General features: G+C 44.8%; 1 protein-coding gene across 4 annotated transcripts; it reads right to left on the bottom strand.

Annotated features, from left to right (window-relative positions):
* Nucleotides 1–12: 12 nt before the first annotated feature.
* LOC140465512 (translational activator of cytochrome c oxidase 1-like) lies at nucleotides 13–27,996 on the bottom strand. Of its 4 annotated transcripts, none has more exons than XM_072561054.1 (6): nucleotides 27,977–27,996; nucleotides 24,373–24,700; nucleotides 23,454–23,560; nucleotides 5,015–5,145; nucleotides 2,966–3,143; nucleotides 13–1,979 (listed from the first exon to the last, which is right to left on the bottom strand). In XM_072561054.1, exons 2-6 carry the CDS (start codon nucleotides 24,677–24,679, stop codon nucleotides 1,770–1,772), a joined length of 933 nt encoding a protein of 310 aa, XP_072417155.1. In that variant the 5' UTR covers nucleotides 24,680–24,700; nucleotides 27,977–27,996; the 3' UTR covers nucleotides 13–1,769. The 4 variants fall into 4 exon arrangements, with proteins under 4 accessions (XP_072417155.1, XP_072417153.1, XP_072417152.1 ...); XM_072561052.1 differs by having other exon boundaries at nucleotides 27,954–27,991; XM_072561051.1 differs by lacking the exon at nucleotides 27,977–27,996 and adding an exon at nucleotides 27,270–27,403.

The raw sequence follows: 27,996 nt of genomic DNA, 5'->3' as shown, positions 1-27,996 counted from the left end.
ACCAAGCAGGAGTCTTAAAAGTTGTCTTTATTGAAAGCAATTCTTAGTACACCTTCAAGCTCAAGTTAAATTTACTGTGAGTAGACGTGGCTTTTTAATACAGTATTCTTACAGTCATCTGTCCTTACTATAATAGACAGATGTTTTCTTTACAGAGTCTTTACTTATTCTCTCTGTCTCTGTCTGACAGTTAAGATGACTCTCACAGGCCTGACAGTATTTGCTATCATGCATCCCTTGAGTCCTCCACATTAACCCAATCATGTTTACTGCCATGGGCTCCTAGTCAGTTACTATCCTCCACACCAGCATATACATTATCAATGACACAAACTACAACACAAAATATCAGGGCTTCGATTTCTGAACAAATTATTGCAAATGTTGCTATTATTCAGGCTTACTTTCTCCAACTCTCCTAACGGTTCAGGTTGCAAAATCTGTCCCACCCAGCTGGTCTACTTTATTTCTCTAGCAGTCTAGGCCAGCATGGTAATTTACCATATAGGACATCAGAGTCAGCTCCAAGCCCATCCTCAGGTGAACAACACACAGGGAAGTGTTTCAGCAATAGAAAGCTTGATTGTTCTACTCTCAGCCCTCCTAGCCTGGAGATGACCAAGTTGAACAGCAACATGTAATGGCCAGTCTTTGCTTAGCTAGGAGTACTCTCAGAAGAATGCGGGTTCAATCACCACTCCATGACTTAAACACAATCTAGACAGGGACCTGAATGCAACACTGAATGAGTGCAAATGTATTTTGAATGGGAGATAAATCAAGACTACCTGTTCAGGCGAGTATTAAAGGTTCTAGGCATGAGGAGACCGCCAGTTGCCATTGCCCAAATACCCCTCTCTGTTAATATCTCCTCAAAATATTTGCCATTTGTCCACATTTCAACAAAGACAACATTTCAAAATAAAAAACCTCTGAAGCGTATTAGATGTTTTCAGACATTTTCTAAATGCAAACTCTAACTTTCATAATCATCCCCTGCTATTGGACAAAAGTGAGATTAGTCAGGGATTTTGCTCTTGATCACTGTTCAACGTTCACAGGTTAAATAACAATAAAAATCAGTCAGGATTCCAAATCCAGATCGTAGCCCATTGACCCCTCCCCCTATTCACCATCCCTGTTGAAAATCAAGAACTGGACTAGATTGTGCCATCCAACGCAATGGATCCAACACGTACAAGAAGTTGTAGATGAATAATGGCGAGTGCGTGTGGAGCAGTAACCCAATGAACATTTGCACTTATGGGGACAGTGATAATGAAGCAGGATCAGAAAACACCATTAGTTACATAGGGATACATGGCTGCCTCACAGCGACAGGTACCCAGGTTCGTTTCCATACTTGGACAACCATCTCTTGGAGCTTGCACGTTCTTCCCATGTCTGTGTAGGTTTCCTCCAGTTGCTCTGGTTTCCTCCCACAGTCTAAAGATGTGCAGACTAGGTGGATTAGCCACGGGAATGCAAGGTTACAGGGACAAGACAGGGGGTGGGTCTGGATGGGATGCTCTTCAGAAGGTCAGTGTGGCCTCGATGAGCCAAATGGTCTGCTTCCACACTGTAGGGATTCCATGATTGGCAAGCATTGTCACGTAATTACAACCTTTACTCACTGGCAATGCAGAGAGGACATAACTATCAGTACCTTTGGTATAGTCCTCATTCAATCTCAATTCAATATTCAACTGTAATTCCTGAACATAGATGCAGCAGCCAATAAGGTACAGCAACCTCTCTCTTGCTGTTAGTCAACCTTGTGACTCTATGTTATCATAGACTTTAATAACGTCCCGATATCCATCGATCAGTTCAATCAAGCTAAACGCTGCCTCCAAATCACGGTCTGTTAGCTGGACTGTGGTTGTGGCAATAAACTCAGGCACAGCAGTAATAGTCAGCAGTCCCAGTGCCTTCAACTTCTCTCTTACATCTTGTAGAGATGGTATGTCAGAAACAAACTGAAAAACAATGATAAAAAGAACAAGCTATTACAAAGAGTTTCCCATCAAAATGGCAATAATTTACACCTGTAACAACTGCATGATGTAAGAATGCTATGACGGGGCAAATTCATCTCATAGTACTGTATGAGATCAGACAGATGACAGGGTCAGGCTCCATGTAATGCTGAGTGGCAAGATCAGAGTCAGTGGTATCTGGAAGGTGGGTCACTATCAGCTTATGGTCCTTGAAGCTTCTGCTCAAATCCAGCCCAGTCACGTGAGATCAAAGTATTCTCTGCCCAACATAGAGCTCTGACCTTGGAAAGAGACATAAAACTGAGGTTCAATTTGTTTGTTGAGGTGAGTGAAACATGAAAGGATCTTCCTGATGTTTATCCATCAACCATGAAAAGCAAATTATATGATCATTTACCTCATGCTGTGTTTTTTTTTGGACCTTGATCTGAACCAATTGACTGCTTTGATTTTCTACAAAGTCACGGTCAGTACAATGGAGGATGAGTAGCATTTCCTGCAATTGGGAAGTGATTTTCATTTTTATGTGGAATTAATATAGAGAGATGCCATCCACTATTGGGGACAAAACCCTTCCCAGTCATTAACTCTGCTTCACTGGTACAAAATTCTTAACTTCACTCAAAGACAGCAAAGAGTCCTGCTGCTAGAAATACAAAACTAATCACTCTGATGGAGCCATATTTCCAGTTCAATAGCTGCAGCCAAGGGAAACCATCAGAGAAACAAAGCTCCATCGACTGTATACTCCATCTATCCTAGAAATGTTTGATGGGAACAGTTTAGAGGGAGCTTTATCTGTATCTAATCCCACGATGTGAATGCTGGACTTGTTTGTTGGCTAGAGACGTATAGATGCCATGAATAGTACTGGTCAGTGACCATTTGCACAGTGCCACAGGTGGGAAGACTGACAGCATCCATTCTTTACATCAATATTAAAATTTATAAAAGGCTGCACTCACCTTCAGGATCACCTTGTCTTCTTCATCCTCAGCCTGTTTAACATCCTCAGCCCCTGCTTCAATTGCCAGTTCTAGAGCACGTTCCAACTCAATCTGCTGACCATCGTTGTCCAGTCCAATCACCGTCACCACTCCTTTCCTCTCAAAGCAGTGGCGAGCACCCTCACACAGAGAGCCCCTAAAGGGGCCAATACACAAAAATACGTTATACACCAGCAGATGAAGCCTATCCCAAACTTTCCTCCATTAACCCACATGTCCCATCACTTTACTGATGACAAAGTTAAAAATCACACAATACCAGGTTACAGTCCAACAGGTTCATTTGGTAGTACAAGCTTTCAGAGTGCTGCTCCTTTGTCAGGCTACCAGCAGGAGGGGCATAGCTCCAAAAGCTTGTCCAGGCATTTCCAAATAAACCTGTTGGACTATAATCTGGTGTTGTGATTTTTAACTTTGTCCACCCCAGTTTAACACTGGCACCTCTTCAATATAATTGATGACAGACATACATATCTTGCTAAACTATCAGCACCTACTGGTCCCACACTAGGCTCAAGATGAGGGGGTAAAGTAATTGCTCAGACCTTTGGGGGTTTATTACAATCAGATTTCAGGTATGTATCATATATTTAAGTGGCTGATCTAAGCAGGTTTGGGAGTGCAGCGTCAGAACATAGGAACAAAAGAAATAGGAGGAACAGACCTTTCGACCCTTCAAACATATTTCTCCATTCAATAAGGTTATGGCTGATTAAACCATCTCCTTAGCTTCAGTTTTCGGTCTGTCCCTCATAACCAGACTACCTTCTGTAATTAAACATCTGTTAACTCAGCCTTGAAGATATTCAATGGCCCAGCTTCCACTGCTTTCTCAGGAAGAGAATTTCAAAGATTTCTTCAGAAGAAAGTTCTCATTTCAATCTCAATGGGGAGACCCCCTTATTTTGAAATCAAGCCTTAATTCAGAATTCCTCCACAGGGAAACATTCTCACAGCTTTCTTCCTGTCAAGCCCTGCAAAATCGTAGATGCTTCAATAAGATCACTTCCAATTCTCCTAAACTCCAATGAGTATTGATAAATTGCTCAATTTATCAATCAAAAGATTACTCAATCTTTTCACCTAAAGCAACCCAGGAATCAACCTCATAGGGACAGAAGAATTAGCATCACCAGTAACCCATTCAGTCCCTTAATCCTGCTCTGCCATTCAATAAGAGCATGACTGATTTGAATGTAGCTTTAACTTTACTTTCATGTCTACCCTAATATCTTTCAATTCCCTTTTTAGTCAAGAATCTATCTATCTCTATCTTAAAAACATTTAATAACATTGCCTCCACTGCTTTCAGGAAAAGACTCAGGAATGTCTTCTGATCTGCCTCCAATGCAAATATATCCCTTAAATACAGAGACCAAAACTCCACTGTACTGTAAACCTTGGCCTAATTCTGCTCCTATGTCTTGTGGTTTTATGGATTTGTTCAAACGTTTCCCCATTTTCTCCTTTTACATTAATTCCCCAAACTCCACTTCTAAAGGGGCAATCTTTACTTTAGTTCTTCTCTTTTTCGTTACATATTTCTTGCTAGTTTAATTTCCTCCTTTATTTTAGTTTTAATCAACATTTAGTCATTTCGAAAATGACCCCAATCTTTGTAGCAATGCAAGTTTTTTCTTTCAAGTCCTTAACTAGCTGCAGGTGTCGTATGATCAGAATCAAGAGTCACAGTATCAGAGTGAGAGGAGTCAGAGCATCACGTCTATGCCAGAGGCCATGTTAATGGTGGAGAGAAGCAGTGGTGCTGGTGGAACAACTCTTTGGAAAATTACTTTGCAAACCGATCAAATAACTGAAACCAGCCCAAACCATCCCTCATCCTGTTCATTTTATATTCTAAACCCAGAGTCCAGAGGTGAGGGGGGGGGAGGAGTGAGGGGGTGGGTTGCCGGAATGTTAAGGATCTAGAGGTAGCTGCGCAGGATTAGGTCCTGATTGGAGTCTGTGAATCAATTCCTTGAAGAGAGTCCCTCAGCCCATTCTTACCCATTTTTGTTCAGGATGTTTTTTATTTCTTGATGTGACCGACTATTGTTGTCTGTTAGAACTTCAATCAGCAGAGATGATCCACCAGGGCCTCTTCCCTCATACAGTGAATAGGTGGAAGCCTTGGACTTCTGGAAAACCAGCAACATGTGGTGTTAATCAGAAATAATACCACATCTGAAACATACAACAACAATGCTCCATAGAAGTCTAATAGGAAGAACAGGGAGAGCCAGGTTAATGAACACAACTGGGCTGGCAGTCTGAAATGTATTTATTTTAACCAAAGGAAGTAAGGCAGGTGAGTTTACAGCCCGCAAAACCTTGGTTGAGAGAAAGTCAGAACTGGCAGTTCAATGCTCCAGGGTTTAGATGTTCAGATAGAGGGGGATGTAAAAATGTGGGGCCAGTTATGGAGTCACACAACATAGAAACACACTCTTCAGTCCAACTCATTTAGTTTTCCAAAGTAAACTAGTCTCACTGCCTGCGTTTGGCCCATATCCCTCTAAACATTTCCTGTCCAAATGCCTATTCAATGTTGTAACTGTACCTGCATCTCCCACTTCCTCTGACCCTTCATTCTCCATACAAACCACCCCCTGTGGCCTCTCAGGTCCTTTTCAAATCATTCTCCTCTCAGGAGTAGGTTTGAACTTCCCTACCCTATAGAAAAGATGATTAGCACCAGTTGCCTCACAGCACCAGGGACTCGGCATCAATCCCAGCCTCGGCTGACTCTCGATGTGGAGTTTGCACACTCTCCCCGTGTGTGGGGGGCTTTCCTCCGGGTACTCTGGTTTGCTCCCACAGTCCAGGTTAGGTGGATTGGCCATAGTGTCCAGGGATGTGCAGGCTAGGTGAGTTGGCCACGTAAAATATGGGTTTATAGGGATAAGGTTGGGGGTCTGAGTGGGATGCTCTTTGGAGGGTCAGTGTAGATATGATGGACCAAATGGCCTTTTTCCACACTTTAGGAATTCTATGAACCTATGAATATTCACCTAATCTCTGCCCCTCGTGCTATTATAAATTGCTATAAGGTTATCCCTCAACTTCCTAAAGTGAAATGAGCCCCAGCCTATTCAGCTTTTCCTTGGAACTCAAATCCTCCAGTTCCAGTATATCCTTTTAAATCTTTTCTGCACCCTCCCCAATTTAATAATATCCTTCCTATAGCAGGGCAACCAGAACTGTGCACGGTACTCCCACAGTGGCCTCACCGATGTCCTGTGCAACTGCAACATCCCATCCAACATCTATACCCATCAACGGTTTGAGAAGTGAAGACCAGCGTGCCAAACGCCGTCTTTACTACCATCTACCAATGACACAACTTTCAAAGAGCTGTGTACCTGAACCCCTAGGTCTGTCTTTTCAACAAAATTCTCCAGGGCCCTACCATTATATGTATAAGGCCTGTCCTTGTTTGTTTTAACAAAATGCAATACCTCACATTTATCCAAATTAAACTCCATCCACCACTCCTCGGCCTATTGGCCCATTTGATCAAGATCCCCTTGTAATCTTAGATCACCTTCTATACTGTCTACTATAGCACCAATTTTGACGTCACCCACAAACTTACTAACTGTGCTGCCTAAATTCTCATCCAAACCATTTATGGAAATGATAAACAATAAGAAACCAGTATGGATCCCTCAGTCCGTCACAGGCCTCCAGTCTGAAAAACAACTGTCCACTGCCTCCAACCATCTAGCCAATTTTTGATCCAATTGGTAAGCTCTCCCTGTGATATAACTTTACTAACCATTGTATGATGCAGAACCTTGTCAAAGGCTTTACTAAAGTCCATGTAGACAACATCTACCGCTCTGCCCTCAATATTTTCCTCAAAATAAATCAATCTCGTCAGTGAGACATGATTTCCCATGCTCAAAGCCATACTGACTGTCCCTAATCAGTCCTTGTCTCGCCAAATATATGTATATAAATGTATGTAAATCTCGCAGAATCTCCTCCAACAATCTACTGTCAGACTTACCGGTCTATCGTCCCAAGGTTTCTCCTTGCAGCCTTTCTTAGATAACAGCACAACATTAGCCACCCTCCAGTCCTCTGGCACCTCACCTGTGGCTGTAGATGATACAAATATATTTGCGAGGGGCCCCGCAATTTCTTCGAGCTTCTCACAATATTCCAGGATTCTGGAGATTTACCCACCTTTATGTTTTTTTTAAGATCTCCAGCATGTCCTCCGCTGTAATGTGGGTTGTTTTTAGGACATAAATATTTATTTGTCCAAGTTCTCTAGCTTCCATGATTTTTTCCACAGTAGATACTGATGTGAAATATTCATCTAATAACTCTCCCATTTCCTGTGGTTCCACAATCTTTGTACTTTAAGGGTCCCTATTCTCTCCCGAGTTGCTCTTTTTCTCTGAATGTATTTGTAGAATTTCTTTGGATTAGCCTTAACCTTATCTGCCAAGGCTACCTCATAGCCTTCTGCCATCCCGAATTCACTCTTAAGAATGCCCCTACTCTCCTCATATTCTGAGATTCTCTTGATCCCAGTTGTTTCTGATAGATTCCTCCTTCTTATTCTTGACCAGAGTCTCAATATCTCTATTCATCCATAGTTTCCTACTCCTACCAGCCTTACCATAAGAAATAGGAGTGGAAGGAAGGCCATTTGGCCCATCGAGTCCACTTTGCCATTCAATCATGACTAATGGGCATTTCAATACCACTTACCCACATTCTCCCTGTATCCCTTAATTCCTTGCAATATTAAGAATTTATCAATCTCTGCCTTGAAGACATTTAACATCCCGGCCTCCTCTACACTCCATGGTAATGAATTCTACAGGCCCACCACTCTCTGGCTAAAGAAATGTCTCTTCATTTCCATTCCAAATTGACCCCCTCTAATTCTAAGGCTGTGCCCACGGGTCCTAGTCTCCCTGCCTGACAGAAACAATTTCCCAGCGTCCACCCTTTCTAAGCCATGAATTATCTTGTAAGTTTCTACTGGATCTCCCCTTAACCTTCTAAATTCCTCGTATGTTATTCCAGGGATCATCCGAGTGAAACTCCGCTGGACACGCTCCAGTGCCAGTATGTCCTTCCTGCGGCGTGGGGCCCAAAATTGGACACGGTATTCTAAATGGGGCCTAACCAGAGCTTTATAAAGTCGCAGTAACACATCACTGTTTTTACATTCCAACCCTCTTGAGATAAATGACAACATTACATTTGCTTTCTTAATAAAGGACTCAACCTGCAAGTCTACCTTTAGAGAATCCTGGACTCGCACTCTGAGATCCCTTTGTACTTTGGTTTTAGGAATTTTCTCACCGTTTAGAGAATAACTTAACCTTCACTCTAACATGAGCATATTGTTTCTGAACTCTCGTTCTCACTTTTGAAAACCTCCCACTTGCCCTTCATCCTTTTACCAGTGAAGGGTTTACCCCAATCAACTTTTGAAAGTTCCTATTTCACGCCACCAAAATTAGCATTAGTGATCAAGGAGAATGTCAAAGCTGCACAAATAGAGGACATCCTGGAAAGCTCATCCACTGAAGCCATATGATTAAAACTCAGGAATAATAAAGATGCAGTTACTGTGATCAGTGCATCCCAAGAGCCAAAAAGTGTTAGAGGACAGATAAGTAAGCAGATCATTGAAAGGTGTAAGAACAGAGACAGGAATGGTTGTTGCAGGTTCCAGGATTTAGATGTTTCTGTAAGGACAGAGAAGATGGTAAAAGAGGGGGAGGTGTGGCATTGTTGGTCAAGGACAGTATTACAGTTGCAGAAAGGATGTTTGGGGACTCGTCAACTGAGGCAGTATGGGCTGAGGTTAGAAACAGGAAAGGAGAGGTCACCCTGTTAGGAGTTTTCTATAGGCCTCCAAATAGTTTCAGAGATCTAGAGGAAAGGATAGCAAAGATGATTCTCAATAGGAGTGAGAAAGACAGGGTAGTTGTCATGGGGGACTTCAACTTTCCAAATATTGACTGGGAACACTATAGTACGATTACTATAGATGGGTTCAGTTTTTGTCCAGTGTGTGCAGGAGGGCTTCCTGACACAGTATGTAGACAGGCCAACAAGGGGCGAAGCCACATTAGATTTGGTACTGGGTAACGAGCCCGGCCAGGTGTTAGAGTTGGAAGTAGGTGAGCACTTTGGTGATAGCGATCACAATTCTGTTATGTTTACTTTAGTGATAGAAAGGGATAGGTGTATACCACTGGGCAAGAGTTACAGCTGGGGGAAAGGCAATTATGATGTGATTAGGCAAGATTTAGGAAGGGGAAGGAAACTGCAGGGGATGGGCACATTAGAAACATGGAGCTTATTCAAGGAAACGCTCCTGTGTGTCCTAGATAAGTATGTACCTGTCAGGCAGGGAGGGAGCTGTAGAGCGCGGGAGCCGTGGTTTAGGAAGGAAGTGGGATCTCTGGTCAAGAGGAAGGCGGCGGCTTATGTTAGGATGAGATGTGAAGGCTCAGTTAGGGCACTTGAGGGTTACAAGGTAGCCAGGAAAGATCTAAAGAGAGAGCTCAGAAGAGCCAGGAGGAGACATGAGAAGTTGTTGGCGGGTAGGATCAGGGTAAACCCTAAGGCTTTCTATAGGTATTTAAGGAATAAAAGAATGACGAGAGTAAGATTAGGGCCAATCAAGGATAGTAGTGGGAAGTTGTGTGTGGAGTCAGAGGAGATAGGGGAAGCATTAAATGAATATTTTTCGACAGTTTCGACTAAGTGTGATTGAGGTTCACAAGGAAGAGGTATTAGAAATCCTGCAGAGTGTGAAAATAGATAAGTCCCCTGGGCCAGATGGGATTTATCCGAGGATCCTCTGGGAAGCCAGGGAGGAGATTGCCGAGGCATTGGCACTGATCTTTAAATTGTCATTGTCTACAGGAATAGTGCCAGAGGACTGGAGGATAGCAAATGTGGTTCCCCTGTTCAAGAAGGGGAGTAGAGACAACCCTGGTAATTATAGACCAGTCAGCCTTACTTCAGTTGTTGGTAAAGTGTTGGAAAAGATTATAAGAGATAGGATTTATAATCATCTAGGAATGAATCATTTGATTAGGGATAGTCAGCACGGTTTTGTGAAGGGTAGGTTGTGCTTCACAAACCTTATTGAGTTCTTTGAGAAGGTGACCAAACAGGTAGATGAGAGCAAACCGGTTGATGTGCTGTATATGGATTTCAGCAAGGTGTTCGATAAGGTTCCCCACAGTAGGCTATTGTACAAAATGCAGAGGAATGGGATTGTGGGAGATATAGCAGTTTGGATCAGGAATTGGCTTGCTGAAAGAAGACAGAGGGTGGTGGGGTTGATGGGAAATGTTCATCCTGGAGTCCAGTTACTAGTGGTGTACCGCAAGGGTCGGTGTTGGGGCCACTGCTGTTTGTCATTTTTATAAATGACCTGGATGAGGGTATAGAAGGGTGGGTTAGTAAATTTGCAGACGACACAAAGGTCAGTGGAGCTGTGGATAGTGACGAAGGATGTGGTAGGTTACAGAGAGACATAGATAAGCTGCAGAGCTGGGCTGAGAGGTGGCAAATGGAGTTTAATGCGGACAAGTGTGAGGTGATTCACTTTGGTCGGAGTAACCGGAATGCAAAGTACTGGGCTAATGGTAAGATTCTTGGTAGTGTAGATGAGCAGAGAGATCTCGGTGTCCAGGTACACAGATCCTTCAAAGTTGCCACCCAGGTTGACAGGGTTGTTAAGGCGGTAGACAGTGTTTTAGCTTTTATTAATAGAGGGATTGAGTTCGGGAACCATGAGGTTATGCTGCAGCTGTACAAAACTCTGGTGCAGCTGCACTTGGAGTATTGTGTACAGTTCTGGTCACCGCATTATAAGAAAGATGTGGAAGTTTTGGAATGGGTGCAGAGGAGATTTACTAGGATGTTGCCTGGTATGATGGGGAGGTCTTACGAGGAAAGGCTGAGGGACTTGAGGCTGTTTTCGTTAGAGAGAAGAAGGTTGAGAGGTGACTTAATAGAGTCTTATAAGATAATCAGAGGGTTAGATAGGGTGGACAGGGAGAGCCTTTTTCCTCGGATGGTGATGGCTAGCACGAGGGGGCATAGCTTTAAATTGAGGGGTGATAGATATAGGACAGATATCAGAGGTAGTTTCTTTACTCAGAGAGTAGTAAAGGTATGGATTGCTTTGCCTGCAACGGTAGTAGATTTGCCAACTTTAAGTACATTCAAGTCGTCATTGGATAAGCATATGGACGTACATGGAATAGTGTAGGTTAGACGGCCTTCAGATTGGTATGACAGGTCGGCGCAACATCGAGGGCCGAAGGGCCTGTACTGCACTGTAATGTTCTATGTAACAGCAGTATGAGTGCTGTTGTAGTAAGTGATTTTAACTTCCAATATTGACTGGGACTCCCTTCGTCATGAGTGTGGTGCAGGAAAAGCACAGATCAGGCAGCATCCGAGGAGCAGGAGAATTGAAGCTTCAGACATAACCCCACCATTCCTGAGGAAGGGCTTATGGCCAAACAGTCAATTCTCCTGCTCCTCTGATGCTACCTGGCCTGCTGTGCTTTTCCAGCATCTGCAGTCCTCACTTTCTCCTGGAATTCTTAGTGGCAGGGGCTTAGATGGGGCAGAATTTGTTAGGCACATCCAGAAGGTTTCTTGAAGCAATATGTGGATAGTCCAATGAGGGAAGAGAGTGCATTGGGGAATCAGCCTGGCCAGATGATCAAATCTCATGGCGGGACATTCTGGGAACAGTGAACATAATTCCACAGGTTTTAAGATGGTTATAGATAAGAATAAGACCGGTCGTCAGGTGAAAGTGCTAAATTAGAGGAAAGCTAATTACAACATTATTAGACAGGAATTGGAGAAATGACATCGGGGTGATTGTTTCAGGGCTGGTCCACACCAGGCATGTGGGAGTCTTTTTAAGGCCAGCTGATCAGAGTTCAGACCAGCATGTTCCTGTAAGGATCTTCAAGAACTTCTCGAATCTTGGATGACAAATAATCAAAAAAAGAAAAAGGAGGCATATGACAGGTTTAGGAAACTGAAATCAGACTCTTGAGAAATATAAAAGGAAGCAGTTAGCAAGTCATGTTTCAGCCTAATAAAAACTTAAGTTAGGCCACATTTGGAGTAATGTGTGCAGTTCTTGTCACCACACCACAGGGAGTATGCAGAGGAGAGGGTGCGAAAGAAGCTTCTCAGGATGTTGCCTGGATCAGAATGTATTAGCTATGAGGAGACGTTAGACAAACTTGGGATAATTCTCACGAGTGATCGAATAGAAGTACATAAAATTAAGAAAGGCATGGATAGGCTGGGCGGTCAGTATTTTTCCCAGGATGGAAATACCAGGTATTGGGGGATGTAAGCTTAAGGTGAATGGGAAAAAGTTTAAAGGAGATGTGCGAGGCATGTTTTTTTTTTACGTGGAGGGTGGTAGGTGCCTGGAAGCATTGGAAGGGAAAGTGATAGAAATAGGTATAACAGCAACATCTAAGAGGCATTTGGACAGACATACGACTAGGTAAGGAATAGAAGGAAACGGACCATGTGCAGGCAGATGGGATTAGTTTAGAATGGCGCCATGGTCCATACAGACATGCTGGGCAAAGGACCTGCTCCTGTGCTGCACCGTTCCTTCTGCCAGGCAGTACAAACATACAATGACACTTTACAGCTCCCATCTACCTGGGTCTCAGCCATGTATAGACTGAGTAAAGGTTAAAAGAGAAAAACCAGCAGAGACTGCAGTCACATATCTACCTCGTCTACACAGTGTCCTATATATCATCTCAACTCAGGGTGAAGACACACTAAAACGCCAAGAGAGGTGGGGGCCAAGTGATTTATCCTGATCTCCAGCGAAATAGCACTCTCAGAGGATGTGGCGCTGAAGTCCACTCTCGAGATTTGAACTCACAACCCAATGTGACACTCCAATTTATAAATCTCAAAAAGCTCACATCCAAATTCAATGGATGCACACAAATATAAAAGATAGGAGGAGTAGACAATTCAGCCCCTTCGGTCAGATCACAGTTAGAAGAATATCAACAGATTTGTTTCCTTATGAAAGAAAGCTAAACTGGCACTGGAAGCAGGACTGAAAAGGTTCCCTTGGTTGATCCTTGGTATTGGAGGGATTTTCTTATGAGGAAAGATTTCAACAAGTTAGGTGTGTATTCGTTGGAGTTAAGAAGAAATGAAGGTCACCTCATCGAAACATAGAAGATTCTTAGGGGGCTTAGCAGGGTAGATGTGGAGAGATTGTTTCACCTTGTAGGAATGTCGAAGAACAGAGGGTGTAATCTTAGAGTAAGAGGTTGCCCATTTCAGACACTGACCAGGAGGAATTTCTTTCTCACAAAGAGTAGTGAACGTGTGAAATTCTTTACCATAATGGGCCTTCAAGGTTGGGTTTTTATGGGTATTTAAAGCTGAGATCGACCAGTTTCTAATCAGGAAGAGAATTAAAAGTTATAGGTATAAAACAGGAAATGGAAGTTAATGATGGTTAGTTCAGCCATGATCGCACGGGTCACAGATGTACAGCATGAAAACAGATCCTTCGGTCCAACTCATCCATGCCAACCAGATATCCTAAATAAATCTAGTCCATTTGCCAGCACTTGGCCCATAATCTTCTAAACCTTTCCTATTCATATACCCATCTGGATATCATTTTATTGGTGGAGGAAGCCTCCATCACCTCCTCTGGCAGCTCATTCTAAACACACACCACCCTCTGCATGAAAATGTTTCCCCTTAGGTTCCTTTTAAATCTTTCCCCTCTCACCCTAAACCTATGCCCTCTAGCTCTGGACTCCCCACCCCGGGGAAAAGACCTTGTGTATTCATCCTATCCATGCCCCTTATAAACCTCTTTAAGGTCACCCCTCAGCCTCCGACACTCCAGGGAAAACAGCCCCAGCCTATTCAGCCTCTCCCTGGTGCTCAAACCCTCCAACTCTGGCAACATCCTTCTGATAGGAGAGAGACTAGAATTGAACTCAGTTCCAAAGGTGGCCTATCCAATGTCCTGTACAGCAGCAACATCACCTTCCAACTCCTATAGTTAATGCACTGACCAATAAAGGCAAGCATACCTTTTACTCAGAGGTGTAGTGTTGGTAGTAGGGGTGTGGAACACACTGCCTGCAACAGTTGTAGACTTGCCAACTTTATGGGCATTTAAATAGTCATTGGTTAGACATATGGACGAGAATGGAATAGTGTAGGTTAGATGGGCTTCAGATTGGTTTTACTGGTCGGTGCAACATCGAGGGCTGAAGGGCCTATGTTCTATATCAAATGCTGCCTTCACTATCCTATCTTCCCAAGACTCCACTTTCAAGAAAATATGCAACTGCACTCCAAGGTCTCTTTGTTCAGCAACACTCCTCAGGACCTTACCATTAAGTGTATAAGTCCTGCCCTGATTTGCCTTTCCAAAATGCAGCACCTCGCATTTCTCTAAATTAAACTCCATCTGCCACTCCTAGCCCATTGGCCCAACTGATCAAGATCCCTTTGTAATCCGAGGTAACCACATTCACTGTCCACTACACCTTCAATTTTGGTGTCATCTGCAAACTTACTAACCATACCTCCTATGTTCACATCCAAATCATTTATATAAATGACAAAAAGTCGTGGAGCTAGCACCGATCCTTGTGGCACTCCGCTGGTCACAGGCCTCTAATCTAAGTAACCCTCCACCACCACCCTGTCTCCGACCTTTGAGCCAGTTCTGTATCCAAATACTAGTTCTCACGGCGGGGGGGGGGGGGGGGGGGGGGGGGGGGGGGGGGGGGGGCGGTGGAGAGATACATTCCAGGACCTAGTGTGGAAGGCTGAAACCCATTCATTTCAATGGGAAACCTACCTTCCCGGCAGCCTCCTCGTCCCTGGATCCAGAACATTCCCATTTACATGTTCTGGCCAAGGTAAACCACGAGTAAGTGAAACCACGGTAACCGGACCCAGGGATATGGATGTCACCCTGTAATAGAATTATGGTCGCTGGTCCCAAAGTGCTCCCTTACTCCTCAGTCACTTGCCTTATTTCCCAAGAGTAGGTCAAGTTTTACACCTTCTCTAGTATGTATATCCACACACTGAATCAGAAAATGTTCATGAACATACTTAACAAATTCCTTCCCATCCAAGCCCTTAACACTATGCCAGTTTCAGTCTATGTTTATAAAGTTAAAATCTTCTATCATTACCATCATATTATTCTTACAGATAGCTGAGATCTCCTTACAAATTTGTTCAATTTCCCACTGACTATTGAGGGATTTATAGTACATTTCAAATAAGATCATCATCCCTTTCTTATTTTTCAGTTCCACCCAAGTAACTTCCCTGCACATACTCAAAGACACCAATCCCCTTCCTCTCTTGCCCTCCTTTCTATTGTTCCTATAGCATCTATACCCTCAATAAAGGATGGACTAGACTCAATGGGCTACTTCTGTTCCTCCATCTTATGGTCTTACTATGAAGGGAGTATCATAATGCCAATGGTTCCAGCTTTCAAATGAAATGTTAAACTGATATGTGCTCCATCAGGTGGACCTGAATGATCCCACAGCACCACACTAAGAAAAAAAAGCAAGGACTTCTTCCTGGTAATCTAGTCAATATTTTTACCTCAAATATGTTCCACATCCCTCCCAACCCCTCACCTCACACTTACTTGCACTCTCCCCTTTCTCCCCTAATCCTCTCTCAGCAGATGCACTCCCCAGCTCCTGTCCGAAATTCCACACGTGGAGTTCCTGAAAGGTAGATCCATTTCTCAGCATCTCCACCCTCAGCTCCAAACACGCTAACATATCTTTCATTCAATCTTATCCTGCTTGCTGCTCCTTCAATCAGGCTGACATGATACACTGTTGATAAGTAACTACCACAGAACGCTAAATTGCCCGTAGTGTTAGGTATGGGATAAATGTAGGGGTATGGTTGGGTTGCGCTTCAGCGGGGCGGTGTGGACTTGTTGGGCCGAAGGGCCTGTTTCCACACTGTAATCTAATCTAATCCAGAACATAGAAGACAACAGTACAGAAATGGGTCCTTCAGTGCATAATGTTGTGGTGAACATGACACCAGATTAAACTAATCCCTTCTCCCTGCCCTTGGTCCATATCCCTCCATTCTTTGCATATTCATGCGCTTATCTAAAAGTCCCGATCACATCTGGGCCACCCCTGGCAGCACATTCCAGACTCCTACCACACTGAGTAAAAAACGTGCCCCTCACATCTCCTTTGGACTTTCCCTCTCTCACCTTAAATGCATGCTCCCTGGTATTACACATTTCAACTCTGGGAAAAAGATTCTGACTGTCAACCCTATCAATGCATCGCATACTGTCATAGACTTCTATCAAGTCTCCCCTCAGCCTCCGCTGCTCCAGCGGAAACAATCAATTTGGCCAGTCTCCCTCTATAGCTCATACCCTCTAATCCAGGCAGCATCCTGGTAAATCATGGCTGCACCCTCTCCAAAGCCTCCACATCCTTCCTCTAATGTGGTGACCAGAACTGAACACGCCACTTTTAAGTGCAACCTGTGGTGTGTTGATAAGATAAGGATTTTTTTTTAAAATCATGTAATTGGTTAAAAATTTACTTTTTAAAAAAATTATTTGTTTTTTTGAAATAAAGTATAGCAGAGAAGTATCAGAAATTATTTAACTCATAAGTTTATATAAAGTAATAAAGATATTAACGAAGTGGAGCTGGCTGGACAGATGCGGTGCTGTGGGAGCTGGCTGATCCCATTGTGAACAGCAGTGACCACATCTGCAGCTGGAAGAACTCCGGATCAGAATGGATGATCTGGAATCTGAGCTTCAAACACTGCTGCACATATAGGGGGGGAAAGAAAAGTTACCTGGACACTGTTTCAGGAGGCTGTCAGAGGTGGTAGATGAAGTCATTCAAATTCAGTCAGTGATCAGGGACAACAGGGTGTATTTGCAAATGAGGCAGGTAGGAAGATTCTGAGTTCAGGAATGGAGGAGTCTCAGTTTTTGATCTTTCTTTTTAAGGTTAGATTCCCTACAGTATGGAAACAGGCCCTTTGGCCCAACAAGTCCACACCGACCCTCTGAAGAGTAACCCACCCAGACCCATTCCCCAACCCGATATTTACCCTGGACTAATGCACCTAACACTATGGGCAATTTATCATGGCCAATTCACCTGACCTGCACATCTTTGGATTGTGGGAGGAAACCCAGGCAGAGACGGGGAGAATATGCAAACTCCACACAGACAGTTGCCAGAGGCTGGACTCGAACCTGGGACCCTGGCACTGTGAGGCAACAGCGTTAACCACTGAGCCACTGTGCTGCCCTTATCCCACAGGTAGGAGATGTTTGCTTCCTATATGGATGAGGAAAAGTTCTGCATGCAGGGTGAGCCAGCTGATCACAGCACCATGGTGCAGGAGACCATTCAAGAGGCAGATGGAGCAAAAAGACAAATGATAGTTACAGGGGATTCTATAATTAGGGGGATAGATGGTATCCTTTGCAAGCCGGATCAGGGGTCCCACATGGTGTGTTGCCTGCCCAATGCCAGGGTGCAGGACATCTCCGACCGGCTTGAAAGGATATTGGTGCTGGAGTGGGAGGATCCAGTTGTTGCGGCCCACGTTGGGACTAACAACATAGGCAAAGCTAGGATGGAGGACCTGTTTGGGGAGTATCAAGCACTAGCTACGAAATTAAGGAACAGGTCCACAAGGGTTGTAATCTCCAGATTATTGCTGAGCTACATTCAAATTGGCTTAGGGATAAGAAAGTTAGGGAAGTAAACACGTGGCTAAGGGAATGGTGTGGGAAAGAAGGGTTCCATTTCATGGGGCATTGGCATCAGAAGGGATTGGTACCAATGGGACGGTCTCCACCTGAACCAATCCAAACCAGTGTTCTAGCAAAAAGGATAAATAGGGTGATCACGAGGAGTTTAAAACTAGTGAGTCGGGAGAAGGGAAGGGAAAACAACAGGAATTATGATGGTAAATAAAAAGGTAAACAGCAGGTTAGCATGTGTTCCAGGCAGACAAAGAAAGAAAGACAAAGAACTCAGGAGATATTATTAAAGATGTCGGAAATCATGAGGTAAGAAAGTTAGCATAAAGGCACTTTACCTGAATACTCATAGCATTCGTAACAAGGCACAAATCATTGTGAATGAATATGATTCATTAGCCATTACAGAGACATGGTTATAGGATGGTCACATCTAAGAGTTAAACATCCAGAAGTATCAGACTATTCAGAAGGACAGACAGAAAGGTAAGGGAGGTGACATAACTCTGATATTCAAGGATGACATCAGGGCTGTGTTGAGAGATGATCTCGGTTCTATGGAGAATAAAATTGAATCCATTTGGGTGGAAATTAGAAATTCTAAGAAGAAGTAGTCCCTGATAAGCATAGTCTATAGGTCACCAAATAATAACATCACATTGGGGTGGGCAATAAACAAATAAGTCCTGTAAAGATGGTATGGCTATTATCGTGGGGATTTTAATCTACATGTAGATTAGTCGAACCAGCTTGGCCAGGGTAGCCTTAAGAAGGAGTTCAAGTGTATCCACAAAAGCTTTCTTGAACAGTATGTAATGGAACCAACGAAGGAGCAAGTTATCTTGGATCTGGTCCTGAGTAATGAGACAGGAATAATTAATGACCTCACAGTTAAGATTAGATTAGATTACTTACAGTGTGGAAACAGGCCCTTCGGCCCAACAAGTCCACACCGCCCCGCCGAAGCATAACCCACCCTTACCCCTACATCTACATCTACCCCTTACCTAACACTACGGGCAATTTAGCATGGCCAATTCACCTGACCTGCACATCTTTGGAGTGTGGGAGGAAACCGGAGCACCCGGAGGAAACCCACGCAGACACGGGGAGAACGTGCAAACTCCACACAGTCAGTCGCCTGAGGCGGGAATTGAACCCGGGTCTCTGGCGCTGTGAGGCAGCAGTGCTAACCACTGTGCCACCGTGCCACCCAAGTTAAGGATCCTCTTGGAAGGAGTGATCACAGTAAGGTTGAATTTAGAATACAGATGGAGAGTGTGATGATAAAATCCAATACCAGGGTCCTGTGCTTAAACAAGGGAGACTCCAATAGGATGAGGGAGGACTTGGCTAAAGTAGCTTGGAAACCAAGACTTTATGGTGGGACAATTGACTTCCAAAGCCATTTTTCAAAGTGCCCAGCAAAAGTATATTCCAGTGAAAAGAAAAGGATTGTAAGAAAAGGGGCAATCTGCCATGGGGTGTCTCAGGAATTAAGGGAGACTATCAAATTGAAAGAGAAGGCATATAAAGTGGCCAAGAGGAGCATGAAACTAGAAGACTGGGAAAACTTTAAAGGTCAATAGATAGCCACAAAAAAAACTATAAAGAAAAGGAAATAGAACATGAGAAAAAACTAGCACAGAATATAAAGACAGATAGCAAACTTTTCTATCCAAATATAAAACTAAAAGAGTGGCTAAGGTAAACGCTGGTCCTTTAGAAGGTGAGACGGGGCATTGAGTTATGGGATATGATGAAATGGCCGAGGCATTGAATAGGTATTTTGTATCGGTCTTCACAGTGAAGGACACTAATAACATGCCAGTCATCAACAAAGTGACGAAGTTAGGTGAGGACCTGGAATCATTATTGCGGAAGCGTTAGTGTTGGGCAAACTAATGGAGCTAAGGAGAGACAAGTCTCCTGGCCCTGATGGAATGCATCCCAGGGAGAAATAGCAAGTACACTGGTGGCAATTTTTCAAAATTCACTGGACTCTGGGGCAGTTCCAGTAGATTGGAAAACAGTGATGCCACTGTTTAAAAAGAGGGGTAGACAAAAGGTGGGGAATTATAGACCGGTTAGCTCAACCTCTGTAATGGACAAGATGCTTGCATCTATTATCAAGGAAGAAATAAAAAGGCATCTCGATAAAAATTGTCTCATTAGACAGACGCAGCATGGGTTCATGAAGGGCAGGTTATGCTTAACAAATTCTACTTTGGAATTCAATGAAGACATCACAAGCAAGGTGAACAACAGGGACCCAGTGGATGTGGTGTACTTAGATTTCCGAAAGGCAATCGACAAGGTACCGCACAAGAGACTGCTGCATAAAAGGAGGATGCATGGTGTTACAGGTAAAGTATTAGCATGGATTGAGGATTGGTTGACTAACAAGAAGCAAAAAGTGGGGATAAACGAGTGCTGTTCAGGTTGGCAATCGGTGACAAGTGGTGTGCCTCAGGGATCAGTGTTGGGGCCACAATTATTCATTGGGTACCCAACGAACACAGTCTGCCAATTTCTCAGCAACAAACCCAAACAATGAGACAAAACACGCCCAGAAACCCTAGCCACTCTCCCCTACATCAAAGACATCTCGGAAATGACTGCCAGACTACACAGACCCCTCGGCATCATGGTAGCCCACAAACCCAACAAAACTGCAGCTAATGAACTTGGAAGACCCTATACAGACAACAAGCAAAACAAATGTCATTTACAAAATACCTTGTGAGAACTGTAACAAACACAACATTGGACAAACAGGAAGAAAACTAGACACCAGGATACATGAACACCAACTAGCCACAAAAAGACATGACCCACTCTCACGAATATCCTTACATACAGATGAGAAAGGATACCATGTCAACTGGGATCAGCCAAACAGAGACACGCATGAGAATTCCTAGAAGCATGGCATTCTAACTGGAACTCTGTCAACAAACATATTGACTTGGGCACCACTTACCATCCCCTAAGAAAAACAACAGGAAATGACATTACCACAGGGAGTCATGTCACCACAGGAATTGACATCACAAACCCTAGAAAACTCAAACACATAAATAGAAACCGGGCTATACTATCAGTGCTTCATCCGGAGGCTCACTGAAGATGTTATCCAGTATGGTGACGAAACATCTGAAAACGAACCTTCCAGCTCAGTGAGCAAACCTACATCCAGAACCTCAACCTGAGCTACAAATCTTCTCAAACCTCACTAGCATTATTCACAATTTATTTCGATGATTTGGAGTTGGGGTCTACGTGTAGTATGTCAAGGTTTGCAGATGACTCTAAGACGAGTGGCAGAGCGAAGTGTGTAGAGGACTGTAAAACTTTGCAGAGGAACACAGATACTTTGAGTGAGTGGGCAAAGGTCTGGCAGATGGAATACAATATTAATAAATGTGAAGTCACCCAGTTCCGTCGGAGTAACGTAAAAAGGATGATTACTTGAATGGTAAAAGTTTGTAGCATGTTGTTGTGCAGAAGGACCTGGGTGTCCTTGTGCATGAAGCACAGAAGATTGGTCTGCAGGTACAACAAGTAATTAGGAAGGCAAATAGAATATTGTCCTTCATTGCTAAAGCAACTGAGTTTTAAAACAGGGAGGTTATGTTGCGGCTGTACAAGGTGCTGGTGAGGCCACCCCTGGAGTACTGTGTGCTGTTTTGGTCTCCTTACTTGAGAAAGGATGTACTGGCACTGGAGGGGGTGCAGAGAGGGGGGTCACTGGGTTGATTCCAGAGTTGAAGGGGTTGGTTTATGAGGGGAGGCTGAGGAGACTGAGATTATATTCATCGGAATTCAGAAGAATTGGTGGGGGGGATCTTCTCGAAACACATAAAATTATGAAGGGAATAGGTAGCATAGGAGAGAGGATGTTTCCACGAGTTGGTGAAACTAGGACAAGAAGGCATAGCTTCAAAATTAGGGGGAGCAGATTTAGGACAGAATTGAGAAGGAAGATCTTCACCCAGAGGGTTGTAAATCAATGGAATTGCCTGCCCAGGGAAGTAGTGGATGCTACTTCAGTAAACGCTAAGATCGATTTATTTTTGAAAAATAAAGGAATTGAGGGTTCTGGTGAGAGGGTGGGTAAGTAGAGCTGATGCCACAAGAAGATCAGTGGACAAATGTCAATTTGATGATGTTATGGACTGGCAGAACAGGCTCGAAGGGCCGGATGGTCTGCTCCTGCTCCTGCTCTGGGCTCTTGCGGTCTAACCAAAGTCTTATAAAGCTGCAACATTTCATCCTGACTCTTGTACTCAATTCCCCGGCCAATAAAAGTAAGCATGCCATGTCTTCTTTACCAGCCTATCTACTTGCATGGCCACTTTCAGGGAGCTATGGACTTCCCAAGATCCCTCTGTACATCAATGCTGTTCAGGGTCCTGCCATTAACTGTATACTTTTCCTTAACATTTGAAATCCCAAAGTACAGCACCTCACACTTACCTGGATAAAACTCCATCTGCCATTTCTCTGTCAATATCTGCAACTGATCTGTATACCACTGTATCCTCTGATAACCTTCTACACTATCCACAACTCCACCCATTTGTGTCATCTGCAAACTTAGTAATCCACCCATCTACACTTTCATCCAACTATCATGTGATATTTATGCTAGCTCCCCTAACACAAAAATGAGACGTGGGTACGTAGTACTGAAGAAATCTATTAAGTTTTGTTTCAGCTTCTGTATCTAATAATCACAGGCAGTTGAGTGTCTGGGCTCAAGCCAAGTAATTGGGATGTAAAGTGTACCAGTGTGGTATGTGCTGCAAGAGAACAGAGCTCAGTCAGGTAGAGAATGAGGTTTTTACACCATCAGCACCACCATGTGCTGTGATATCATGATGGTATACAGTTTTAGATTAGATTAGATTACTTACAGTGTGGAAACAGGCCCTTCGGCCCAACAAGTCCACACCACCCCGCGGAAGCGCAACCCACCCATACCCCTACATCTACCCCTTACCTAACACTACGGGCAATTTAGCATGGCCAATTTACCTGACCTGCACATCTTTGGACTGTGGGAGGAAACCGGAGCACCCGGAGGAAACCCACGCAGACACGGGGAGAATGTGCAAACTCCACACAGTCAGTCGCCTGAGGCGGGAATTGAACCCGGGTCTCTGGCGCTGTGCTAACCAATGTGCTAACCACTGTGCCACCGTGCCGCCCACGGTGTATAATGATCACCACCCTTAAAGCTACACAATATACAAGCTGTGAGATGGAACACAACTCGAACTGCTTCCACTCCACAGTTACTGATAGGGAATCAGCAGTAGAAGCACCAGAGAAGGAGCCTGTGATTGGAAGTGCAGCTGCTCAGAGATCATCTCCATTCTCTTTGATTGGTAGTTTCCATGATGGAATTTTCTTGGATATTCTGTAGTTTTTGGGGTGAAATCCCCTGCATCCACCATTTTGATTTCAACATTGGATGGTTAGTATGAATCAGCAACACATGTTTCCCTGAGATGATAGATAGAGCATAAAACTGAAGTTGAGGGAAACATCCTGACATCGTAACTGGAATTGGCAAGGAGGCGGCTGTATTATACTTACTGCCCCTTTGATAGCAGCTTCAATGGATGCTTTGGGCATGTTCCTGGCTCGACACTGCTCAATGATATTGGCCAGCTGTGTGTTAAACTCAGGGTCTGGGCCTCCCTCTGCAAAGAAAATCACAGCAAAACTGATCTGTACATAGCATCTTCAGCATGGAGATTGGAGTGACTCTAGCTCATTACCTTGAGTCAATGCTGCATGTTCAAATTAGTCAAATATGTTGGACTCAAACAGTTTTCAATTCAATCATTAGCTCTAATCTACTCCTGCCATTTCCAGTCCGATATCACTTCCCATCTGACTCCAACCCTTTGTGCATTACTCTCGACCATAAAGCAACAGCCTTTAGTAAGTTCAGTCCTTGGAATTCCACTCCTGTAAGTTCAGTCCTTGGAATTCCACTCCTAAACTCCCACAGTTCCCTCGCTCTTCAACTTTAAGAATATCTATTCAACCAAGCTTCCAATCTTACTCCTGCAGCTCTCTTGTTCTGGCATGCTTTCCTCATACTGGACCACCTTGCTCAATTATCCATTCACATGAATGTCATGATATAAATACACCTGGGACACCGAGTACAAGGTTTTAAAACTGAACTCCAAAAGGAAGAATGCTGGCAATTCAATGACACAGTTGTGCGGGTGGGAATGTATGGGGGGGGGGGGGGGGGGGGGGATTGGGGTTGGGGTTGGATTGGGTGTTTGGATAATCCAGATCTCTCTACACTATCATGAAGCATTGGTCACCTTTGACACAGACTTTCCAGTTGTGTCATTCTCCTCAATGAGTTTTTAACTGCCAATAAGCCACTGCATCGATTGTGCTTCAGCCACCAAGAGGCAGGGGGAGAAAAGTAAAAAGCAAATGCAATTGGGACAAAAACAAACTGGGGCTGCAGGTATAGCACCCATATTACCTCTCACTGCAAAGCGAAGCATTATCGCGAACTTAGCAAACATCCGACTCCTCTCAGCATCCTTCGGCCCTTTGACATGCTTCACCTTTGACCATTTGTTGTGCCCTGCGCAAGCAGCAGCAGACGTGTGGATCTCGGCACACTGTAACAAGGAAGGATGCTGGCCGCTTGCCTGGTTGGACGTGGGAATGCACACTGACAGTACAACTCTGGGTTTTGGCAGCAACTTGGCTGACCACCTCAGTGAGAATAGAAGACATCGCCTGTTCCATGGGCAAACATTTCGAAATGTGGCAACTGTAGCCATAGTTTTGTTCCTGTTAATCACCTGTAAAGGGGAAGGTGATGCTGTTATCGCCAACACAGTAAAATGTTTAGTAGCCTGGAAAAACTGGAATTACATACAATTTACTGCACTCACAAAGGTCATTCAACCAACTATTGATGTTTCTGCTTCACCACAAGCCTCTTCCACCTACCTTCACCAAACCCCATCTTCCCTCATGTGCATCTATACTAATCACCTGAACCACACCCGACAAACTGGAATTTCTTATTCTCACCACTTTCTGAATAAAGATTTTTTTAAAAATTAGATTTAATAACTATCTTATCCATCAGGCTCCTTTTTTGGACTGCCTATAAATGGAACTGCTGGATTAGTGGTGCTGGAAGAGCACAGCAGTTCAAGCAGCATCCAACGAGCAGCGAAATCGACGTTTCGGGCAAAAGCCCTTCATCAGGAATAAAGGCAGTGAGCCTGAAGCATGGAGAGATAAGCTAGAGGAGGGTGGGGGTGGGGAGAGAGTAGCACAGAGTACAATGGGTGAGTGGGGGAGGAGATGAAGGTGATAGGTCAAGGAGGAGAGGGTGGAGTGGATAGGTGGAAAAGGAGATAGGCAGGTCGGACAAGTCATGGGGACAGTGCTGAGCTGGAAGTTTGGAACTAGGATGAGGTGGGGAAAGGGGAAATGAGGAAGCTGTTGAAGTCCACATTGATGCCCTGGGGTTGAAGTGTTCCGAGGCAGAAGATGAGGCGTTCTTCCTCCAGGCGTCTGGTGGTGAGGGAGCGGTGGTGAAGGAGGCCCAGGACCTCCATGTCCTCGGCAGAGTGGGAGGGGGAGTTGAAATGTTGGGCCACGGGGCAGTTTGGTTGATTGGTGCGGGTGTCTCGGAGATGTTCCCTAAAGCGCTCTGTTAGGAGACGCCCAGTCTCCCCAATGTAGAGGAGACCACATCGGGAGCAACGGATACAATAAATGATATTAATGGATGTGCAAGTAAAACTTTGATGGATGTGGAAGGCTCCTTTAGGGCCTTGGATAGAGGTGAGGGAGGTGGTGTGGGCACAGGTTTGACAGTTCCTGCAGTGGCAGGGGAAAGTGCCAGAATGGGAGGGTGGGTCAAGCACTGTATGTGAGCACAAGGTAGACGAGAATCAAGCTTCAGGCTTCATTTCAAGTGCCGTTTACTGCTCGATAGATTCACCCCTCCTGTTGAAATGCAGTGAAACCCATTATCATTATAACAAGGAAGACTATAACCACCGTGGAGTCTATCTCAGTGGTCTAATTCACTTAGTTATCTCCTTTTCCACCTATCCACTCCACCCTCTCCTCCTTGACCTATCACCTTCATCTCCTCCCCCACTCACCCATTGTACTCTATGCTACTCTCTCCCCACCCCCACCCTCCTCTAGCTTATCTCTCCACGCTTCAGGCTCACTGCCTTTATTCCTGATGAAGGGCTTTTGCCCGAAACGTCGATTTCGCTGCTCGTTGGATGCTGCCTGAACTGCTGTGCTCTTCCAGCACCATTAATCCAGTACTTGGTTTCCAGCATCTGCAGTTATTGTTTTTACCTATAAATGGAAATGTTTTATCTGCGCCTTTCCAATCAAATCTTCCACGAATTAAAGAACTTGGTGTGATGCATCCTTCCCCTTTTCAGTCTTTTGTCTTTCCTGATAGATGTAGCCTCCAATATGGCACCTGCCTTGTAATTTTGTTTTGCCCCTCCATATGCTTTCTGAAGGCGAGACCTCTGCAAGTACTCTGATCCAACTAAGTTTAACATAATGCTCTTGTTTTAATTCTGTTCTTCCAGGAAGGTATTTTTATAGACTTTCAACTGGTGTTGTCACAAATCAGTGAAAGTAGCAAAGTGGAGGGCAGCACAAAGATTTTGGCATGGATGAAGCCAAGTGTTTGCAGACTGGCTACAGTGGACACCTGAGGATAGCATCTGCATCCCAGACTGTTTTGATTTTCTTGTTCATTTTGTGCTCTTATCTTCTGAATTCTCATCCTTGATTTCAAATCCCTTAGTATCTCTAATCTCCTTCAGTCCCACAAACCTCTGAAATATCTGCAGTCATTCAATTTGGTGCGTTTGTAAATTAACAATTTTAATGGCTCATCCATCTACAGACACTGTTCTGGTTGTTTCATCCTCAAGCTGTGGAAATACCTCTCCAGACATTTCTGCTCTCTCCTATCTTTGCTTATTTGGTACTTAAGCTTACCTCATTGACCAAACATTTGGTTACCTGACTTAGTATAAACTTGCAACTCAGTGTCACAGTTTACTGTGAGGTCCCCCCTTGAACATGCCAGATTTTAAACATTCCACCACTGGCAAAGTCAGCAAAATCACTTGACTTCACCTGAAATTTTGTGGCTGAACCTGTCTCTCCACCTTTCGTTTCTTTAAGAAGCTCAGTTGAAATTTATTTTTATCCAAAGCTTTGAACCCCTGCTGTAATACACGCCTCAGACTGCACCGTTCAAACTTTGTGGGACAACAGTTCTGTGGACTTTTTAACGACACAAGGACACAGTATAAATCCAGTGAGTGTTGCTGCAAACCAGGAGAGACGGTAAAAGTGAAGCCCCACCTGCCTTACTTTCGGAAAACTGGAGTTCTCCCGAGTGCCCCGACCAAGAGTGGATCCTGACCAGATCACCCAGGGCTGGGGAACCAAACAACAGGAGGGACACCTCCCCCTCGTCCCCCCACCGTGACCCTGACTCCCCCGGCACACACCCCCCCCCCCCACCCACACCCCCCCCACCCACACCCCCCCCCCCCACACCCCCCCCCCCCCACACACCCCCCCCCCCACCCCCACCACCCCCCCCCCCCACCCACACCCACCCCCCCCCCACCCACCGTGACCCGTACTCCCCCCCCCTCGTCCCCCACCGTGACCCTGACTCCCCCGGCACACACCCCCCCCCCCCCACCCACACCCCCCCCCACCCACACCCCCCCCCCACACCCCCCCCCCCCCCCCCACACACCCCCCCCCCCCCCCACCACACCCCCCCCCCACCCACCGTGACCCGTACTCCCCCCCCTCGTCCCCCACCCGTGACCCTGATCCCCCGGCACACACCCCCCCCCCCCCTGACCCAGACACGGCCGACAGACCACCCCGGACTTATTCCCTACCCCCCCCCCCACCGTGACCGTGACCGTGACCGTGACCCAGTGCCATCCGACCCTTGTCCCCCCACCCCCCACACACACAGCCCGAGCCCGAGCCCGAGCCCGCCCCCGTGACCCCTCCCCCACGGACCTCACTCTCGCGGAGAGACTCACGGCCTGTCCCCGCCGCAGGG

The sequence above is a fragment of the Chiloscyllium punctatum genome, chromosome 42, assembly GCF_047496795.1.
Source record: "Chiloscyllium punctatum isolate Juve2018m chromosome 42, sChiPun1.3, whole genome shotgun sequence".
Classification (NCBI taxonomy): domain Eukaryota; kingdom Metazoa; phylum Chordata; class Chondrichthyes; order Orectolobiformes; family Hemiscylliidae; genus Chiloscyllium; species Chiloscyllium punctatum.
Note: the sequence above shows the minus strand (reverse complement) of the source record. Positions and strands in the feature narration are given on the sequence as shown.